Source organism: Pleurodeles waltl, chromosome 1_1 (genome assembly GCF_031143425.1).
Source record: "Pleurodeles waltl isolate 20211129_DDA chromosome 1_1, aPleWal1.hap1.20221129, whole genome shotgun sequence".
NCBI classification, from domain to species: Eukaryota; Metazoa; Chordata; class Amphibia; order Caudata; family Salamandridae; genus Pleurodeles; species Pleurodeles waltl.
In genome coordinates this window covers 908,086,310-908,109,918 of record NC_090436.1, presented here as the reverse complement: position 1 = coordinate 908,109,918, position 23,609 = coordinate 908,086,310, and the positions used below count along the sequence as shown (strand labels likewise).

Sequence of the window (23,609 nt, the reverse complement as noted above, 5' to 3'; positions counted from 1 at the left end):
AAAAACATCATCAGAAATAATTGGGAAAAATGTTGTATGCCTGAAGCGAGAGCATACGTCGAGCAAGAGAACAATGTTCGGGTTCTTCAGAAAACAAAAGAGATGAATCTTACTATCAACTGGAGAACACACACAGTCCTGCAAGACCACGCTATATAAATCCGTTAAACATAACATGTAAAAGTAGAGAATGTCACCTTAACAACCTGTGGGAACCGCTTAAGGCTCCGTCATTCCAGGGGCCAGAGGCTTGAACGGAAGAATACAATAAATAACGACGAACCGCCCCCCCCCCCCCCCCCCGTCAAATTCAGTTAAGATTAGTTTAAAATGTAATATTTTAACAAATATTATCCTTCGTCCTGACTATTAGCACCCAAACATTATAGAAAAGTGCAACATGCATGAAAAAAGTGCAACTTGTATGAAAAAAATACAAGAGTATCCCTTGAGCAACTTTTTTATCCTTAAATGTTAGTTTTTAGGGCTGTTTGCTGAAAGATAAACTATAACCCGTATACATTTTAGATGCTAATTCCTCATGTTTTGTTGTGTTATACCTTACCGGGTACATTTCTCAAGGTTGTCTATAGTCCACAACGACTTCCATTCAAAGGTGTAGGCAAGCTTTTGCTTTGCTGCAATAATCAAAACATGCGGTTTTGAGCCATTTAAATATTTGCTTCGTTTCTGACGTGTTGTAAAAAAAATAAAAGGACCACTGATAAAAATAAACTTTTTATGTGCTAGAATAATCATGTTCGTTACCGCTATAAACCATAGGAAAACTATAAATTCACAAGTGTTCAAATAAACCTTTACACAGGAAAGCTAAGCGGAGCCGGACCTTGCTTCTACTGTCGTTCTGGAGTGAAAGTGCAGCCTAGGAGACTCACCAGCTTTGGATCTTAAAAAAGGTACTTTCTTCTAGACTTCAAACAACAAAAATAGAAGAGGAGGTAGCTGATCAATCAAAACCACAGATGGGCTTCAGTGTCAGCACTACAAAAAAAAACAAGCACTGTCAAAGCTAAGAGGTTTGGCGCTGGTCACAAACATAAGATTTCTCTTCAAAAAAGGCCCTACAGGAAGTTTTGCAAACATATGAAACTGGACCGGCTTCTGCAACAACTTAACTAAAACCTTAATTCTGAACTTAACGCTTTCTAATTCTGACATGGAGAACCTGATGACCTCTACCCCATTTCAACAAGCCATCAAAGAAATAACTTACTTAGGTATCAAAATAACCCCGAGTCACAGATTTATTTAAGGCCAATTACCTGCCACTCCAACACCAACTTCAGCTAGACTTCAAAAGATGAGCACCCATGGCCATTTCCTCGTTGGGGTGAATTCATGCAGTAAAAATGGTGGTCCTGCCTCGCCTGCTTTATCTCTTCCAGGGCCTTCCTATAGACTTAAATCACACTTTCCTCACATTGCTTCAGTCTCTGGTGACACACATTATCTGGCAAGGTCGCAGTGCCCCCTTATCCAAAAAACTCCTGAGGTTTCCTAAAGAAGCGGGTGGACTGGGTTTACCTGATTTACATTTACATTATAATGCAGCCCAATTATGAGTGATCTCTGAATGGTTCAAATGTGAGTCAGAGAAATATTGGCTCCATATGGATAGAGCCATAACAGGAAGATATATTTGGGACTTGCTTTGGAAGCCAAAGTTGGATCGCCACCTAATGCACACCCAAGAATACCCACAGCTACCACACTCAAAGTTTGGGATGAGGTTCTACGTAAGGTGGACTGGACCTCCTTCCCCTCCTCCTTTACTCCCATTCATTTCAACCCAGCCTTCCCTCCAGCACTACAGCCAGGCCCTTACGATCTGTGGTGAACCAGAGGTTGTCTTACTTTTGAAGACTTATTTCATGGGTGAGAGTTTTTAACCTTCAAACACTGTCAGAGAAATTCCCACCTTCCTCCTGGGGAACATTATCGATATACACAGCTGAAACACTGGGTTTTATGACCTGACGTTCGAGAGGTGGCTACTAGGGACTTGACCCCCATCGAACGTTTCGCAAAACAGGCTCAGTCATCCAAGGGAAGCTTCTCCTTTTTATACTCCCTTTTATTGTTCATTGCTCCTACCCCACAACCCAGATACATACACTTCTGGGACCAAATATTAGGACGAGAAATACTTGAGGCCAAATGGAGTAAGCTCTGGGCTGATATCTCCAACCGTTCGGTGGGGATGCAGGAGGCTCACTATAAATTACTCTTTGATCGGTACCTCTACCCCACTAAACTTGAACACATTTACCCTGACAGCATTAAGACCAAATGTATCAATTTCTCAGTATTTCAGTCTCCTCTACCGGCTAGTCTAGATTACTTCTGCTAATAAAAAGGGAATACAATTAATGATTTAAATAGCTAGACAGGAGGACAGAGAGACCCTGCCAGACTTGTTAGCAGATATAAGGATAGTTGAGAGAAGGCCGAAAATCAGTCTCCAGGTCGGACACCTAATCAGCAAGCAGACTGCAGTTCTGTCTGAGACAATTTTCATGGCTCATGTGCAATTTTTGCAATTCTGTTGAGAATTATGTGATTTACAAGAAGACACTCCAACATATTCAGGGTTAACATTCTACTTCAGTGTGTAAACACTTGGGGGCTGATTCTAATTCTGGCGGGCGGCAGAGGCCGCCCGCCAGAATTCCGCCCCCATAATACCGCTCCGCGGTCAGAAGACCGCGGAGGGTATTATGAGTTTTTCCCTGGGCTGGCGGGCGGTCTCCAAAAGACCGCCCGCCAGCCCAGGGAAAAACTCCCTTCCCACGAGGATGCCGGCTCGTAATCGAGCCGGCGGAGTGGGAAGGTGCGACGGGTGCAGTAGCACCCGTCGCGTATTTCAGTGTCTGCAAGGCAGACACTGAAATACCTTGCGGGGCCCCCAGGGGCCCCGCGACCCCCCCTACCGCCATCCTGTTCATGGCGGCTTTCCCGCCATGAACAGGATGGCGGTAGGGGGGGTCAGAATCCTCATGGCTGCGGAGCGCGCTCCGCAGCCATGGAGGATTCAAACGAGCAGCGGAAAGTCGGCGGGAGACCGCTGACTTTCCGCTTCTGACCGCGGCTGAACCGCCGCGGTCAGAATGCTCGTGGGAGCACCGCCAGCCTGTTGGCGGTGCTCCCGTGGTCGGTGGCCCTGGCGGCCACCGGCCGCCAGGGTCAGAATGACCCCCTTGGTCTCTACTACATTTATGTGATCTTGTGAGGCAAGAATGCTGCCCTGGCATCTGCTGCCTTTTTCCTACTGTCCCTGTCCTGTTTGGAAAGTAGGGTTCAATGTGGGCTCGTGTACCCACATTGCCACTGCCCGTAGTTTTGTGTGGTGCTGCCTATAACATCAGCTACCAGTTTGAACAGTGGCCCCAAGCACTGTACTACTACCACCTCAGTTGCCCTTTGTGCAGCCCCTACAGTTCAAAAAGAAAAGTGCAAGGACTTAAATACACACAATTACAAGCAGGTGCTATTCTTGCTTAAATTAGAGATCAGCCATGTGATTGTAAGTCTTGCTCATGCGTAGTTGCTCATGCGTAGGTGTAGTGAGAACACGTTTTACAGTCAGAATTAAATGTTAGTATTATAAAACGTTAAGTTACTTGGCATACTGCTTTATTGATAACGTATATGGTTTATAAAAACAATAACATGATTACATGTTCTGTTGATTGCAAGATACACGTGCAGTCTGACAGATGTTCTGCCCCACACCGCCCTCAGAGAATAAGCCTTGACTGTTCCACCGCACTAATCCCAGAAAGCCAAAGCCTAAAGAAGATGTACTTTGCTATTCGGTGAGTTCACAGCAGCACCTGTTTATTGAGTTCCCAAAGACAGTAGCAATACTTGCTGCAAGATCTACCTAACTACCCTTGGGTCACAAAGGCTCCAGAGAACTGCCCGACAATGTAATTGTGTAAATGTTTATGGGAAAAAACAAAGTATAGTGTGGTGTCTCTTACTGTCTCAATAACAGCGTTAACACATTTTCCGATCATATGCAGATTTCAGTAACCTGGTTAAAAATCAGAGCTCATCCACAATACTGTTCAACACCCTGCATTTAACTCCTCCAACTGTACACTGGATTTTGGATTGCACTACGCCTAGAATATTTAGTTTTAACATTCCTCCCACCCTAGTCACCTCCTAGAAATCCCTGATGCAATGCTTCTTGTTTCGCCTACTCCAATTTCTATAGCAGAAGAAATGAAATACCCACACTATGTTATAAGGATACTTACATTGGGCACCTGGCGCATACTCCTTCTCTGAACCCAACCACCCCAGAGCTGGCCAGAGTGACCTGTTGGTGTGTTCCTGACCCTTGCCCAGTTCTTTCCTTAAGTCTACAAGATGGTCCAGTGAGTCGTCAATAAGTGCTTGTTTGATGACTATTTCCCCCATAGGTTAACACTGAAGAACTCTGAAATTGCACTGTCAATTTTTTAAACTAAGAAGGAAATTATTTATGCTTGAAAATGTACTTAAATTATAACGAAGTTCTTAGGTTTAAAGTATATATAAAAAAGTGTTATTTTTCTAAATTGGTCTCGGATTTATTCTTTCAGTGTTTGTCTTATTTATTTACTCTGAGTACAACAAATGCTTAGCACTATTCTCTGATAAGCTTAACTACTAGCGCAAAATAGTGCATTAGTCCTATCTACTTTACTTCTGCAAACCAACTGGGGAGCCACTGGACGCTCTGCACCGTGTACTTCTTTTTAGTGCACCCTATGGAGAGGCAGCTTCCTACATTTCTCTAAACAATGCTTTTTAGTCAAGGCTGACCCAGTGCAAAAAGGGTGTTTAAAATCTGTTTTTCAGAAAGAACATTACTTATAACGCCCCAGGCAAAGAAGTGTGGCCGCACAGCTCATCCTCCTGTCATTCCTCATACTATTTACTACAAAACTGGAAAGAACCTGTCAGAGCACAGTTCAGGATATGTGGGTAACTGAATCTAAAGAAACAGCATTCTGAAAGATTATTTAAGAAGTGAAATCAGCCTATGAATTTGGAGCGCTAATCTTCCAACGGTTTTGGCACTTTGTATTGAATATCAAATCCACCAAACTTTACAAAAGGAATACCATTAAAATAATGAAACCGCAGAAAAATGTAAATAATCAGTGATCAAAATGACAGGAAGCCTTCTTAAGTGTATATTTCCAACTGCCTTGAAATTTGAGTAAATATTCTCGACCTTTCCTTGAGACTAGGGCGAAACCACCGCCCAGCGTCTTATATTTTGAAAAAAGTATGGTTTTTAAGTGTAACAGGACACATATTACCCTTGGGTATACATGGTGTGTGGAGGTAATCTAAGTAAAGTTAAAAACAGATAAATAAAAATCCCAGGGAGACTAACAACTTTGAAAATAGTGCACACAGGTTGGCTTTGATGTCTAGGTTGAGTTTATTTTCTGATGATCTTCTAGTAAAATGGGAGTGCCCAAATAAACCCTGTAGAATTTGGGCATCACTCAAGTATAGATAGTGTTCCCTCCAGGATGATTATCAATACAGTTTTACAAGACTCAATAGTACTTTTGCTATAACTGGAACCACCATAATTCTCTTTTAGAATTAACTGCTTCGTTTTCCCTTTACCAGGATTCTGACATAGGAAACTCCCTTATATGCACTCATAAGAAAATGTGGTTGTTTTATCAACAGATTGTATAGTAATTTCACCAGCCATATCAATAAAAACACAAAACATTGCCAAAAGATGACATTTCTACATTCCATTGCCCTTAGATGATACACAAACTCTATTGTCCTTTTACAGTTCCTTTAAGTGTCAAAATTGCCTCACAAATCAAATCCATGCCACTGTCTGGCATTCTTTACAAATCCATAGATTTCACATGATGAGTTTTTTTGCTTTAACATTAGTTTGATCAACCTTCTTCCTAAAGACATGCAAGGATTTTCACGACATTTTACACTGAGAATGATGACTGAATAAAAAGAAAAGGTACAGGCTTGAGAGCGTAGAGTATGTGGTGTGCATCTGTGGTTTTGCTAGTGCTGAATAGAGGTTGATGGTGTGAATGAACTTCCAACAGTCAACCAGGCTACAACTAACAAGTGGATTGTGTTCGCTGTTCCAGTGCACAGCAAAGCAGGGACAGCAAATGCATGCAGACTGCAGACTACTAGGACAAGTCAGGGCATGTAGGACAAGTAGCAGATGTGTGGAGTTCCATTGAGGGGTGCCACGCAAAAGAAAAAGCTGCAGTGATTTCCATTTGTAGAGCAGCACAGACAGGATATAGTTGCCGATTTAGCGTTTTGTCATTCACTTGAAGTAGATCAAATCTGAAATGTTGCACAAGGATTGGCTAAGCCAACAGGTCTCACTCTTTGGGGTCTGTTGGCTTTGCCAATGGTTTCAGACCATTTTTAGCCAACATGCACAGCATTCCTTATACTGTCCAGCATGGCTAAAGAATTAATTTTTTTTTTATAATAATAATAATTAAAACAAAAAGCTCTGTATGCCACCAAATGCATCATGGACACATCAGATTGCTGTTGTTTTTCTTTTTAGTTACTTACTAATTTGAGCTGTATAAATAAATGGAACAAATGTGAATGCTTGTTTTTGTTTTTCTTTAAGCGCGTGGGAAAGCAAGCGGGTGGGGAGAAGCAACAAGGGAGGCAACACTGAGGGAGCAGGTTGGAGGAAGGCAAACTAGCATGGAAGAGCAATGTTGAGCTGGTGTGGACAAGTCCACAGGCCAGAGAAAGTACAACAAAGCACAGCAAAGAAGAGAGATACAATGGAGACAGGTGGACAACACATACACTCTCTTGTACAGTACTTAAAAAGAACAAAGCAGTGCTTTGAAAGCGAACAGTGGAATGACAAAAGAATGCATCCATGCTCCTGGAGAGGGAAAAACAGGACAAAAGAAAGCCCACGCAAGCTGACAAATAGGAAGAGAGCAAATATGAGTGACAATCAAACCAACCAATTGACGGGATAGCCAAGAAAAGCCTTTACGCCCACTATAAGATCACAATACATCTTGCAACACATGCAGTCTAGTAGGCAAGAGCTAAAAACAGCAACCTCTGTCCAAATGCACAAACCTGTCCAGACATACAGGTGCTGTTAGGAGTATTGCTCTAATATCATAACAAAAGTGAACTGTTCATATCTTAACTCACCAATTTAGACATTTTTCCATAATCAATCCATCTTATTGTCGCAAAATTTGTTGACTCAGCACAGTTGAACCCATGGTTAAATCCCGCATGGTAGCCATATGGGAATGTGATCATGAACTCGCCTGCCTCCTGAGTAACCTAAAGGGATTAAAATTGACAGGTTTAAAATAGTCACTTTTTTGGTAAGACCATAAATTGAAGACAAAAAAATATGTGCTACGTCCATTTTACATAAGTATAGGACACTCTCACAAAGAAACTTAAATTTTAATTTTATTTTCTGCACTGTATTTTCTGCCTTGGTTAGTTACCCTTGCCTCCTTCAATATCAGTTTACAATCCTCCATTCTCCCAAAATGAACTAATTAATGGAACAATAATTAGAGAACATTGAATATGGAATGGCAATCATTTCATCAGAAACATAGAATGTTACACATTGTGCGTTCTTTGAATTTGACTATGTACACCTAGAGATAGTATGGTTAAGCAATTACACATATATGTACATAACAATATAACAATATATGTACACACACACACACACAAACACACACATATATATATGTATTACCTACTGGGGGTGGCCAGTAGGCAGTTATAGTTAGGACACAGTTTCCAATGGAAAAAGTATTTTTGGGCTTAGCTAAACCTTTGGTAATTTCCCAAAAAAGTGTGCCCAAGGGTCTTGTAGTGCACAGAATGTTTCAGTGTGATCATGCGAGGACCGAGCAATTGGGGAGGTGGTGGTGGCGAGGGGGGGGGGGGGGAGGGAGAGATAGGGGATAGGGAATGGGGGTGGTAGGGGGCTGATCTGAAATAAATTGTTTTCCAAATTTATTTCCATAGGAGTTTTAAATATGACTGCACTTGATGGAATTACACCATATTTGGCAGATTATGCTTTTTGTTATTTGGTGTAATTCTGTTCAGTAGTTTGGTAGGTATTAAAGGAAAACCAAATCTGTATATCTAGAGGTGCAAACACTTTGCAACTCTAGTAGTGGTTTGCAAACCCTTGCGACAAACAAAGGCTCTGACTGGCTGGCTGCAACCTGAGCAGAAAGTTGCAGCCACCATTTTATATTACGGGGATTTTTCCAGGGGCAGAAAAATCAAAGGAGAAAAACACTTTAAAGGGATCAAGGTGGATGTAACCTGACAGGTGGGTGGGATAAAGTTGTGTGTTTGGGGATGTAATATGGCATAAAACATCGAACATAAGGTTTTTCCATCCTGCATGCCATAATCGCGAACACATCAACACATAGGGCAGCCACCCTGTAGCGTCGCAAAGCTTTAGCGAATATCCCCAAAAAGTAAAATAAAAAAGATTAACACTCACTCAGAGTCATACACCCAGTTTTATATCTACTGAGAGACTAATGCACTCCCCGACACACCCACAGAGGTGCTAATGGATTCACTCACAGACCCACTCAGGCATGCATGCACTCAAAGATTGAAAGACTCATGCACTCACTTAGACTCACTGAGGCATTCATGAAAACACACATATACAGACTCAGAGACTCATGTACCTACTCATGGACTCGAAGATGTATGCAACATCTTCAGGACCCAGTGAGAGACTCACTCATTCACTCACCTACCCACTGAGGTACTTATGCAGACACTCATAGATGCACTCAGAGACTCAAAGCCACACTCATACTCAGACTCTTGCACTCACTGACAGACTCACTCAGATACTCGTGCACTCACTGACAAACTCACTGAGGCACTCTTGCACACTAAAATGCTCACTCAGAGACTCATTCACGCACTCATAGAATCAGAGACCCATGCACTCACTCAGAGCCCCAGTGAGACACTCGTGCACCTACTCACATACTGAGTGAGGCGCTCATGCACCCAGTCATAGACCCACTCAATCATGCACCTACTCACAGTCCTACTGAGGTACTCATACACATACACTGATACCCAGTGAGAGACTAATGCACTCACCTACACACCCACAGAAGTACTCATGCACACACTCACAGAGCCAAAGTCATGCATGCACTCATAGATTGAGAGACTCATGTACTCACTCAGATAGCTCAGGTGCCCACTGACAAATGCACTGAGGCACTCATGCACACACTCGCATACATGCACTCGTGGACTCATACACACACTCATGGACTTAGTGAAAGAACATGCACTAACTCACACACCAACTGAGGTACTCATGAGGACACTCATATAACCACTCAGAGGCTCATTGATGCACTCAGACAGACTCATGCACACTCTCACAGACTCACCCAGTTACTCATGCACTCAGTGACAGACGCACAGAGGCACTCATGCTCATACTCCGATACCCACTCAGAGACTCATGCACACACTCATTGACTCAGAGACTCATGCACTGCCTCATGAACCTAGTGAGACTCATGCACTCAGTGACACACCCACAGAGGTAGTCATGGTGACACTTGCGGACCCACTCAGAGTGTTATGGACACACTCATAGACACATGCACTCACTCACAGACTAACCAAGATACTCATGCACCCACTGACAGATGCACTGAGGCACTCATGCATACACTCACATGCCCACTCAGAGTCTCATGCACCACTCATAGAATCAGAGTTGTGCACTCAGAGACCCAGCAGCGAGGCACTCATGTGCCTACTCACATACACAGGGGGGCACTCCTGCACCCAGACCCAAACCCATTCACAGTAACACAAGCAGTCAGACACACAGAGTTAATTACATAGTTATGAATTTGAAATGGGTTGGTGTCTATTGAATGTCTGCTTTTGTTTTGCATATTCATGACAGATTCTCAAATTAAAAAAAATATTTACAAATATTTATAAGTAAAATGTACCAAGTTTTGGGCAATAAGTTAGCTCTGACAATAGCATTTGTGTTTATTGTGTGTAGGTTATGACTACACTTAATACAGGATGCAGTGTTTGAAGTTGATGAGAAACACTGTGTTGCCTTTGTCTGTGAAGTGAACTACATCACTTCTATAGATTCCATCCATGTCAAAGCTCATGTTGCTGTTGTAGATTGAGCCCCTGTTATGGTCTCTGAGGAATGCACAAACAGTTTTATTAACATGTTTCCTGGCTTTGTATATCTGTGGACAGAATTTGCTTAACCACTTCCATTTCTGCCTCTGGCATAAATTGGAGTACACCAAGGCAGTCTGAGAGAAAAGTAGCATTAATTGAGAAAAGATATCCTTCATTATGATTTCCAGTCCAAACCCATTACGTGTGCCCAGGTCATTGCCACCACAGTGCACAATAATGCAATCAAGGGGGTGGCAATCTCTAAAGCTTTTTATCAAAGGCAGCAATTGATGCCACTAGATCCCTCTTTTGCCAATATAAGTAATGTCCACATTTATTAAACCCAGGTCCCTGTCAATGCCATTCTTTCTAGCACACACTCTAGCCCAAACACAAAGCTGTGACCCACAATCCACACTCTAACCAATTTGAAGGAAAACAGGAATACTTCACAGGAGAATGCTGGAAGAGAATGAAAGGCATTAAAAATGGACGGCAGGGCTTGTTTAAAAATATACATTTCATTGGATGGTGTAAGTATATATATAGGCAAAATTAGGTAGTGGTTTTCATGAAATAGCTGTAATTGGCTGTAGTTGCAGTAGAAAATGTTATGCAATCTTGGATTTGCTTAGAAAATGAAATAATCAACCACACCTACTTCACTTCAATTGCTGAGTGAGGTGCAGTTGTCAGAATGTGTGGTGAACTTGTGACCTACTGGTTCTAGTTGGCTTCTATGAGAACTGTGCTAAGAATATTTTGGGAAGAAGATTGTTAAATAGACTGTACTTTATTTGAGTCAAATTAGAGTTGTTAAGCCTTACAATACTACAATGACAATGTGATTTCCTATTCAGCAGTTAGTATTGAACAGGTATATTAGTGTAAAGTGATTATATGAGCACATGCATGAAAAACTGAGTAGGTATGTGAGTCTGTGCATGAGAACCTTAGTGGATCGGAGCACGTCCATTCTCTGAGTGGGCCCATAAGTGTGTGCATGAGTACCTCAGTGGATGTATCAGTGAGTGCATGAGTCTCTAAGTGGGTCTGTGACTCGGTGCATGAGTCTCAGATTCTAGGAGTATGTGCATGACTCTGAGTGGGAGTAGATGCATTAGTGGGAATGCAAGTGGGTGCATTGAGTGCCACAGTGGGTCTGTGAGTTGGTGCATGAGTGCCTAATTGGGACTGTGCTTGGGTGCATGAGTCTCTAAGTAGGTCTGTGAGTGGGTGTATACTCAATACACTCACATAGCCACTGAGATACTCATGCACACACTCATAGACCTACTTAGAGACTTAAGTAGACAGTCATAGACCTACTTAGAGACTTAATTAGACAGTCATAGATTCAGAGACTCATGCAACTATTCACAGACCCAGAAAGGCACTCCTGCATGCACTCAGACCCACTCAAGACTCATGAACCCAGTCACTCACCCACTGAGGTACTCATGCATACACTCACAGACGCCCTCAGTCATGCACCTACTCATACATTCAGACAGTCATGCAGCCACTCACAAACTCATGCATACTCTCACAGAATGAGACTCATGCAGCAATTTACAGACCCACATATGTCCTCACGCACAAACTCACAAACCCACTCAGACTTGTGTACACACTCACAGACCCACTTAGGTACTCGTGCACATCCTCACAGATGCACTCAGAGTCTCCTGCATGCACTCAAAGTCAGACTCATTTCAGCGTGTGCATGAGTACCCGAGTGGATCTGTGAGTGGGTGCATCAGTGTCTTAATGGGTCTGTGAGTGGGTGAATAAGTGTGTCAGTGTGTCTTTGAATGAGTAAAAGTCTCTGAGTGAGTCTGTAAGCGAGTGTGTTAGTCTCTGACTTTATCTGTGAGTGCATGAATCAATCTCGGAGTCTATGAGTGCACCCATGAGTCTCTGAGTGGGTGTGTGTCTGCATGTGTACTTCAGTGGGTTTGTGAATGGGTGTATTAGTCTCTGAGTGGTTGTAGGAATGGGTGTATGAATGCCTAAGATGGTCAGTGGATGGGTGCATACGTGTCTAAATGGGTCTTTAAATGAGTTCATAAGTGTGTGAATTGGTGTGCTTTTCAGATTCATTCACCTACAAGTTCAATTACAGGCTCCTACACCCAGTAATACATCCAGTCTTCCACCCATAATGTAACTCACAAACATATTAACAAAAGCAAAACAACCACTGATGTACTCAGTCAGGTAGTAATAGAGGCACCTAAACATTTACTCACATACCCCTGTAACAGTTATATATGTAGCACTATCGGAGCCAGTTGCACACACCTATGCTCTCTATCACAGAGAGAGAGCCATTCATCCAGGCACTTGCATACACATTAAAAGAGCCTTGGAGTTATTAAAAAAAATAGCCAGTCACATACTGTCATACTTAAATACCCAGTGGCACACCCTTGGAGTGACTGATACACTCAACATATGTAGTTGAGAACTGACACAAGCTACTTGTCTAAACAGACAAACAGTGGTTTAAACATTGGTAGGGCCCAGTAGTGCCAAGGCTACATGAGCACTTTTATTGCCAGTTGGACTTTGCATTAAAAAAAAAACATTGCCAACCCTTAAACTCTTCTTAATCTATTTAATTCACACATCAGCAAGGCTGTAGGAGGGTCACAGAGGAAGATGTTTTGTGGTTAAAGAGTAATTAGCCCTTTTCAGATTCACTCAGTTACAAGTACAACTGCAGCCCAATAATACATCCAGGGTCCCAGCCATCCTACAACTCACATACTTATTTACACAATCATACACACATGCAATCAGAGAGTAACAGAGGCACTTATACATTCACTCACACAAACAGAGAGCATTATCTATGCAGGCGTATCCGAGCCAGTTGCATATACAGTTACATAACTCTCTACTGAGCAACACGGCCAGTTAGACTTTCATACAGCCATTTACAAATAGATTTATAGGACCATGGAGTTATTAAAAAAGCCAGTCATATGCCTACATACTTGATTGAACATCTGGTGACAAACTCTTAGAGGGACTGATACAGACACTCAGATATTTAGTCAGGTCATATTTCCAGAGACATCTACAACAATCCAGAGTTCTGCAGCTCTACGAATTAACCTTCTTCCACAACAACTTAACCACAATTGGTGCCCCACTCATCTACCGGGATATCATTCCCTTCAATTACATCTCCCCTACAACACAAGAAACCGACTGACAAAGTTTCTCTGAATCCTTTGCCTAACCCTATACCATGCTCCACCCTCCTGCACACCAGCAAAGTGTCTTCATCAGCTTCTTATTGCCGACCCTACCACTTCCATACTCTCCTATGTTCAATCCACCCCATTGACTACCACTCCAGAGTTTGAAAGATCACTCGCGCCATCTACCACCAGACTACCCATCCTACTTCTGCCACTACCTCCACTGAGGATGAGCTCGCTGATCTTAAGCATGATCTACAATTAGTTAAAGCTGACTTTCAGACCCTGCTACTACTCACAGGGAAGTTAGAGAAGACATGTAATCCAAATCTATCCTCTGAGTCTAACAGAACCCCAGACCCAAATCAATTCAACAAGGCCACAAAGTCTAGACAACACTTGTGTGAGATCTTGACCATAACCCCTCCCCCACACTTTTTGCTGGAGATCAAGGCCCCATCTTAATCACTACTCCAGACCACAAAGAATTACTGATCATCTAGCTGATGCTGACATTCACTACCTTCTGCTACCATACACAACTCACAGTGACCTATCTCCCTCACTGACCAATATCCTAACTATCCTCACCAACCCATTTAGGGAACCCAGTCTCAATTCGCTAACTATGAACAAGGATAATCTTTTACTTATTCAAACATCTCGCCGTGAAGAAGCAGTAACAAAAGTCATATCAAATCTTTACTTCTTAACAGCAGATCAGGGGTAAGACATGCTGCTCATATTGCAGACCTCATTCTTACCCAAGAACCTGACTTAATGATCTTAACTGAAACATGGCTCAAAGACACCGCCTTACTCACAATGGACATTCAAGTCCCTCCCAACTACAACATCATTAGATAAACCTGATAAAGTTGAAGGCGCCATAGCATGTATCTATCCATCCATGTTCACCCTACAACTGGTACAAACTGCCCATAAATCTTCCTTTGAACACCTCTGCATCGAAATTTGGAACAATGACAAGTTGATATGTAAACTTCACATGATCTACCACCCCCGGGAAATAACCTTCCTTTCACTGAACAAATAATGGAACCAATATCCTCTAACTCTGATTAACACCCTAACCAAATCTTCTTTCAACCTACATTGGAACAATGATAATGATCCCTTACTGAACCCTGTTAAGGCCTTCCTATCAGATTTAAACGTGACCCAGAGTTGAAACAGACCTACATGAAAAAGGCGCCACACTTGATCTCACAATCGCTAAGGCTAACATCTTTCAACTAGATGCAATTTCACCCTGTGACTGGTCAGATCACTACATTATATAATCTCTCATTTTGGAGAAGGTGCTGATTAGACAAGACCAACCTCGTAAGATCAAATAGTCTAGAGATTTGATAAATATCAACACTTCTGTTCCAACTTCTATTGGCAACAACCTCCTTACCCCTCCCTCTTGCATGACTTATCTAAATGATCTCACAGAGCATTAATTACATGATTGATGTACTCAATTCTATTGCTCCGATACAACTCAAAAGAATGCCCAGCAAACTTCCAGATACTTGGTTCAATAGCTTACTTAATGAGGAACAATACAAACTAAGACTTACTGAGAGATAAAGGAGAAACTCTCCCTCCCTATCACACCTTAAACAGCTCAGGATGACAAGGTCATATAACAAACTTTTCTGTAGCACCAAAGCCGACTACTTTAGGCCACAATGAGTCAACTTCAAAAAAAGACCCCCCCCCTAACTTAAAAAGTTTTAGCACTTGATGCAGAATTGTCCCAGCCTAGCAAATTCTGGACAGAGGGAGACACATCCGTTGAAACCCCTGGTTTTACATATGTTCCCGGTTGACCTGCAACTGCTCCACAGGATGTTGCTTGGCTTTGCTGATGCTCCCTTTCGGCACGTGCCAGGTGTCTTAGGTGGATTGGGCAGAGGTGTTTCAGCATGCACGTAGTTCTGCGTGAGTATTTTTTGGCAGTGCCTCGATAAAATATTTTCTTGCTGAGCATGCACTCAACATTCTGTGCCACCACTTTTTTTCCTCCTGATGGAAGGGAAAAAATGTTAATACACTGTTCTGGCTTCTGGCTGGCCTTTCTTCCTCTGATGATGAAGAATATCCCTCACCAGGAACAGGTTCAGGAGCAAATGTCATTGTTACTCTGCAAAAATTAAAGCTGACATAAAGAAAAAGACCAAAAAATGGTGCTGCAAATAGATAAGTGTGAAAAGTAACAACCAAACCTACAGCATTGGAATAAAGAGAGGAGACTGCCTGTTATCATAATTTAAAACTGTGTTAGCCAGTAAAAATAATTTATTTCTGGGGTAATTAGCATTGCATGATGAATGTGTGAGTTATAGTTACCTTAGGGCATGTGTAAAATCTGAACCTAACTATAATGTCCCTCTAACCTTTGGCATTTTTATATTTTTTGTAAATATTTAAGCTGTATTTTTAATTCTATTTCCTAACTATAATGTCATTGTATATGGTGTTTTCAGTGAATATCTACTTTTTTTAATGTTAAGTAAACTAGCCATCACAATGCACAGTTGGGGGGTGGATGCAGGGCTTGGCCTGGTATTGTGCTGCCCCCACCCACCCTTGATGCTCCTGCCCCCTTCCTCCTTTCACTGTTCAAGTCCATGCCCCTGCTCCTTCATTACAGCCCTGATTGGCCCCTGTTCTGCCACTGCCCTACCCGCCTGCTCTGAGCAGTTAGCTTGATGCCCCATCCACCTCCTCCCTACACTCTATTGTCTGAGTCCATGCACCAGCCACCACCCTCTTGCCCTGCATGATCTGATGTGCTGCCACTTCCCTCCATTTAGCCTGATGTCCCTTCCCACTACCCCACCCTCTGCTGCCCAATCCTATGACTGTCACTGCCCTCCTGCCTAGCATCTGTGCTTAGCTTGCTGCTTTTACCCTCCTTCCTCCTGCCCGCTGATGTGTGTGTGCTTACCCCTGCTCCCCCTTTTTTTCCTCCCCATGTTCCATGGACTTGCCACTGCCTCTCTTATCTACTCAGTGTTCTGTTGAGCGGCCACTGCCCTGCCCATTTGCTGAACATGGTCAGATGACTGACGCCTGTCCCTGCCACCTTTTGACCTGCCTGTCCGAGTTCCATGTCCCTTTCCCCTCCCTCTCCCTCTCGTTCTCCATGGTCCAGTTTCCTGTCACTCCCTTCTGCCTTCCATGGTTTGTGCTGCAACTGCTCCTACTGCCTACCTTGTGTGTTCTGTTGTGAATCTCCTTCTCCTGCCCTCTCTTGCCTTTGTCTTGCCATTACCCATCCCTTCTGTCCTCCATGATCCTTTGTGCATGCCCCTGCCCCCTCCCTCTTGCCCTCCATTGCCATTGTGCTGCCACTAAATTCTCATGCATGGCCTTCTGTGCTGCCACAGCCCCTCCAGTCTTGCCTGAGTGGTCAGCTTGCTGCCCCAACTCCCTCCCACCTTCCCTTTGCTTGTGTTATCTATGTATATGCCATCATAGTCTCACTGTTGTCCTCCATGGTGTATGGTGCTTCCAGTACCTATCCCACCTGCCCTCCATGATAAGCTTGCTGCTCCAGCCCTGCCCCCTTGCCCTCTGTTTTCCATGTGCAGGCCCCTATCCCCTCCCTCCTACCTTGCCTGGTCCTTTGTCATGCTCTGTTCCCTCCCTCCTGCCCTTCAGGGCCTGCTATCCTGCAACTGTCCCTCCTGTCTGTCTGGTAGTCAGCTTGCAGCCCTTGCCCCTTTAGCCCTCTGCTTTTTGCTGTCCATGTGCACAGCCCTGTTCCCTACCCTATTGTTTTCTGTGGTCCATTATACGGCACTGCAGTCCCACTTGCTCTGTGTGGAGTATTGTGCTGCTGCATCCCCTGACGCCTGCCCTGCAAGGTCAGTTTGGTGCTCAAATAGAAACAAAGCACTTTATCTAGTTGATCACTTGATCATATGTTGCACTTGGGGGAGTGAATGTGGCATTATGGCCAGAGCTACAGACTTTGCAACTGGGGAACCAAGTTCAAGTTAAGGCGTCAGCTCAAAATCTTGTGATACTGGGCAAATCACTTAATCTCCCCCCATGCCTAAAGCCCAAAAGGAATGCGTCCTTGTGTAATGCAACTGATGTTCATGTAAAGCACTCCAATACCTTGGAGTCAAGTCTTTGTTACATAAAACTGCAAAAAATAAAATAAAAATAACGTTTAGCACCCTTTGCTCTTTTCGCTATACCAGGGCTTTATTTGGATGACATTCGTGCTACTTTTGAACTTTTTTTTATTTTCGTTTATTATGAAGTTCCCTATTCTCCTCATTTACTACAGTATCCTAAGTAGAAAATGCTTTTAGTTTTCACTTCAATTTCATCAAGATGGCAGTCAGATATGCCACACTTTGGGCATGAATTCATAATGTTGGCACTCTAGTTACTCATTAGAACACTGTAGTAATCTGCTGATCGCCAGGGTGTTAACTGGCAGTCGGTTGCTGGTGTTGCAAGTGCATGTTTCAGTCTACATGGCAGAATGTTTCAATGAAATAGAAGATATTTGAGAACACACTTAAATGTGTCCTAATTTGTCTTTCTACAGCACTAACCATAATTTTTTATGACAAAATGAAACCAGAGTCAAACATAATTCTCATATGGCTGAGAAAGATAGTGTGAATTTTCAGAAAATAAACTCTCATTTTAGCTTCTGGAGCACCTTCCAGAACCTGCATGGGAAAATCATGACAAAACAAATCACCTTAGAAAGCAAATGAACTATATTGCAACTATAATCTGTGATCACCCTTTATACGTTCTCTTTTTGTGACCCTCAAAACCTGCCATTCACTACAACGGGGAGTTATCATCTAAATTGGTCCCAAGATGGTTGCCATCACTCTCTGAAGTGCTGACAGCCAATCAGAACTCACTATGAGAGCTGTACTTAGGCTCCCCCCAGATGTACAAATTTTAATTTCCTTTAATATCTTGGAAACTACTGCATGGATTTACAGCAAATAGCATGATTTCTGGACCAAGAGCTACCTTCCTGCCAAATTTGGTGTATTTACGTTCAGCGGTTCACGCTACAGTAGTGTCCAAAATCTCTAAGGGAATTAACATCGGAAACACTTTTTTTTTTTTTTACCCTTTCCCTTGGCACTTGCTTGACGGACCACCCTGAAACTTTACATGCGCTTCAAGACCCAACTTGACACTTTTCTTGGAAAATGTAATGGAGATTCATCAAACCGTTTCAAAGAGACAGCTCAGTCAAAAAACTATTTTTCTATGTAAATATGCTCCTAACTATAACTACCTACTGGCATCCGCCTGTAAGTAAAACAAATATATATTACCTAGTGGCGAATGCCACTAGGTAGTTACAGTTAGGACCATATTTCCATAGAAAAGTTTTTTTACTTGACCGTATCTTTGGCACCATTTGAGGAGTCTTCACAAGATTTCCCCCAAAAAAGTGTGCCGGTGATTCTTGTGGCGCATAGGAAGTTTTGGGATGATCCGTCAAGTGAGGGCTGAGAAAAAGGAGGGAGGGGTGTCAAAAAACGTATGCTTCACTTGTTAATTCCCATAGGAGTTTTGATTAAGACTACAGCCCAAACCGCTGGATGGAATTACACTAAATTTGGCAGAAAGGTAGCTTTTGGTACGCAGATTATGCTTTGTTATTTGGTGTAAATCCGTTCAGTAGTTTTTGAGATATTACAGGAAATCAAAATTTTTATATCTCTGGCCACGACAACTTTGCAAATAATGATGAGCTCATGCAGGAAAAAGCAGAGCTCTGATTGGTTGGAAACACAAATCAGGGCTGAAAAGCACTTTAAAAAAAATAAAATTGCTGCAAGTTGGGCTCACATTTAAGCGTGCAAAACAATAGAAATTCACCTGTTACAGTTTTTTCAAGTAACTATAAATCCCGCCCTAAGGTAACTATAACTCACACCCTCGCCATGCTCTGCTAATTTCTCCACAAATTACAGCACTCATGACATCTTTGATAACATCATTGATAATGTCACTAACATCTCCAGTAAAATTATTGATCAGATAACTCTGCATGGTGCGGCGGGGGTTATAGCTACCTTAGGCACAAGTTATAGTTACTTGAAATAACTAGCATAACAGGTGAATTTGTATGGTTTTGTAAGTTTAAAATGAGGGCCTAACTATAACGTATCTGTAAACATTTGCTCTTTAAGTGAATTTCTATGTTTTTAAAAATTCTATATCCTAGCTATAACGTCCCTGTAACCTTAGTTTTTTTCAGTGTGTGCATACACACACGCATTAAGTGAGGTCTAAAGTTTGAGCACTCTCTATTATGTCCAACATTATACACTGGAAGTATCACAAATAAATTTTTTGTTAACACAAAGCTACATTTTTGATTATGGCAACAATTGTGGCTTACTGTCACCTGTACCTGCTAGGAACAGCTTGGCTCTCCTATGCCACATTCAGCAGCTTATAAGCCACTAGTTTCTTCTTTAACAAGAAAGCGCAAACAGTGAAGACAATGTAAGAAATAAATATTTTTAATGCGGAGGGCTGCTTGCTGGGATAGGCACTAGTTGTTTAGTTTAAAAGGGAGAAGCATAAAAGCTAAAGTGATACCACCACATGCCAAAAGTAAATAATAAGAGATAGGAGTGCCTAGGAGTTTAACTCCAATACACTATAGCAACAGCGCATAGAAATAAAACAATCTACCACAGTGAACTGGGAGGAAGAGGACAGGACATATTCAGTATGAAACACCAAGGGTCCCACAGTGCAAGATAACTATGTGAGAGCTGAGTGCGTGAGAGTGTATGGTGCAGCCACTATGAATCAGTGAGATGGAGAGTATGTCCAGGGCGAAACTGCCATTGGCTGCTTGGGTTCCAGTTCAGGTAAGACCAAGCCTTGCAATTCGGGCTGGCTGTTGCTACTGGAGCAGAGTAAAGACTGATTTGCATTTGGCTGGGTCCAAACTGAGGACACTTGGTGGGCAAAAAAATGATGTCTTAAAAGGTTACCTAAGCGATTACCAGTGGTTAGACTTATTGCCAGCATTTCTCCCATCAACTTTTGAGTATTTGATGTAACAGCCTAGACAGCCAAAGGTATTCACAAACATGTGTTGCTTGCTCACTGTGCCACTTGAACCACGCTACATACGACTGACAAGCCCCAAAAAGGGCCAAACTGGTCTTAGGCTCCTTGTGTTCCTGTTCAGGAATGACCAAGCCTGGCAGTTTGTGCTAGAGTTTTCTTACTGGAGCAGGGTCAAAACTGATTTGCGTATGGCTGGGTCCAAAACGAGGTGGCATAGAGGGTAAATGAATTATGGTTTACTACACGGTTGCTATAGGGAGCGACTGTCAGTAGTTAGGCTTATTGCAAGCATTCCTCCCATCACGTTTTGTATGTTTGAGGACCCTAGGATTAGCGTACTACACTCCCCACATCCAGCCCTTAGAGCTCACGTTCAGTGTGCCAGAGTCTGACCAACTTGAAAATTGCCAAACCGAGTAGGGTTGGCCTGGGAAAGTTTACCCCATTGGTTAGGGAGCATTCTGGAGTCATTCCCACTCACTAGCAAGTGCCATAAATGTGGCACCTTCATCCACCCACATTAGAACGCTTCTGAAAATGCAGAGGATCAGAAGAGGACGGGACCTCTGTCTGTGACCTGAGATTAACTCTAAAGAAATGGACCTGCTCCTTTATATACCTAAGGCAAAGATGTGGGCTCAAGTGTCATAAGGCTGACCTGCTGTTCAAGCTACAGGCTACAACAAGCTACCAGAGGCCTTTTTGGTCATAATTGACACCTGGATTTGGGCTTGCTTTTGGACACTTCCTGACACTTTGTGATTCTTTAAATACCTCCCCTGAGGTACCTTAGAAATGTACTCTTCTGGTGTGTTGGGACTTAAAAGAATACATTAGAAGGTAAAATCTTTGATCAAGTGATCCTGCTTGGTGTATTCACCCTGTGCTCCATCGCAGTCAGTCTCAAATTGCACCTAGGTCTCGGTGGACTGACGATACACTAAGTTTCACGTTGTGGCACTAATGTCCCTTAAATTTTTTAAAACGTATATCTTATTTCCCCTTATTGGATTTTTATCTTTTTGGTGTCATTTTGTTTAATAAATTGTACTTTTATATTTTTTTATTTAGTTAGAGATTTTTATTGTCTTCCATTTTGACATTATTACTGTTTTGGTACTACATAAGTACTTTAAGAGTGATGAAATTGTGGGGTAGGGGGTCTCTACAAGGGGCACGGTCTATGTACTTAAGGATGTTGCTTAAACACATATACTAACATTTCTATAATTCTCATAGTGTGCTGGCTGACCACTATTTTGGTTCCTCTGAGTTCTGTTATTGAATTCAGAAATGTAACACAACAACTGACTTACACCTAAAACAACCCAAAACTATGGGTTTTGCCAAAGGTTGTTAGCTGTTTACGGTAAGTGAGTGACACCAATCATTTTGTGTAAATAATCATGAAAATGTTTCAATTCTGAAACTATGGATTAAACTTCACTGAGGCTTGTGGAGGAAATACTGGTCTTCAAAGTGTCTCAATCACTCCAGTTATGTTCACTCTGTGTTAGACATGCACACCTTATTCCTCTTCACATCTCCTCAATCTGCTATCTTACACCACATCTCTTACCTATTCAAGCACCCTCTTTTCACTCTCTCCTTAAATACATTTCCTCACTCCTCCTTCATTTCACCACCCTGCCAACACACAACACACCAGCTCATTCATAAGCACTGCATTTTCTTATATGTTTGCCTTGTCAATGTTTTGGCAACTGTATACTTCCTTCACACACATTTGCAAAGAATGATAATTGCAACCGGAATACAGGACCGTTGTTCTGTGCACTCTGCAAAGAGGCCAAGGACTGGATGACCATGTGTTCTGAACATCTTTCTGACCCATTGAGAGGCACTCAGAGAACCTCACCGTAGCTTGAAACTGAACTCCAGCTATCTCAATCATGGACCGTTATTAAAAACCTGGAGGCAACCTGGTCCAAATCATGCACTACCCGAGAGTAGTGTGCAGCTAAAAAAAAAATTAAAAAAAACATAAACCTAACAACATGGAAATTGCTAACACTCTAAGAAATGCTAATTTTAACTAAAATATGTAAAATATAAACAGGAACTAAATTGCTGATGTGGATTACCTTAAACTTTCTTACAATCACTGTTCAGAAATCGATCAATGTTTTTGGAGGACAAAAAAAGTTAAGGACCTGAACACAGAGCCCACTAGTGACCCGTTTCAAAGTCCATTTTTAATTACTACCGTATCTCAGACCCGCAGGGACTCGCCCACTTAAAGGCCTAAACACTTTACACATTGGCCTAAGTTAAGCTTGTCTGCTCTGCGCCGTAGCTACCAGGGGGTTTTGCTCTCGTTTATTTAGTGCTTTGAGGGGTCACCCTGACAAACATTGTGATTATTCCTTGGGGTAGTCACCGACCCCAAAAAATAAACCCACCTCAAAAAATAATCCAATTTCTTGCAAAAGCCATTTCCGTTATTAAGTTGTAGTGCATAGGACCCAGCAGGTCGAACATAAGTCTTTATTGGTGTTTGGAGTACACTTGTTGAGACAAAAAGTGGAGGTAAAACTAGGAAAATAAATATATGATGTATATATGAGTTAACTTGTTTAAGCCAGTGGTACATATAGAAATAAGTATGCTGTGCACATATCAGATATTTGTTCAACAATCTGCTGTTCTCTCGCCGCGTTGTATTGCTTGTAGATGCCATGTCATCTTCTGACAAATATATTCAGAAATTAGAAATGTTTAAATTAAAATAGGGCAGAAAATAATCTGTAAAGGAAACACACAAGATGAAAGGATATCTTACCTTAGGTGTGGAAAATATGCATATTCCCTGCATGCAAATACATTTGTATTGCTCCTCGAACAAATCTGTAAATTCCTAGCAAAGCTCCATAACCACGCAGCAAAGCCTGCGCAGGTAGACTTTTTGAGCTCAAAAGCACAGTCGGTTTCTATTTATGAGATGCCTTAAGATGGCACTGCTCATTGTCTGCTTATAGATGTAGAAAATGTTCCGTTTTC

At 42.3% G+C, this 23,609-nt stretch overlaps 1 protein-coding gene across 2 annotated transcripts in view; it reads right to left on the bottom strand.

Moving 5' to 3' along the window:
* KDM4C (lysine demethylase 4C) overlaps nucleotides 1-23,609 on the bottom strand; it is a 1,395,856-nt gene that overhangs the window by 967,187 nt on the left and 405,060 nt on the right. For both annotated transcript variants that reach the window (XM_069230128.1, XM_069230129.1), the window contains exon 8: nucleotides 7,228-7,365. In XM_069230128.1, the coding sequence (XP_069086229.1) occupies nucleotides 7,228-7,365 (138 nt within the window). The remainder of the gene's footprint in view (nucleotides 1-7,227; nucleotides 7,366-23,609) is intronic.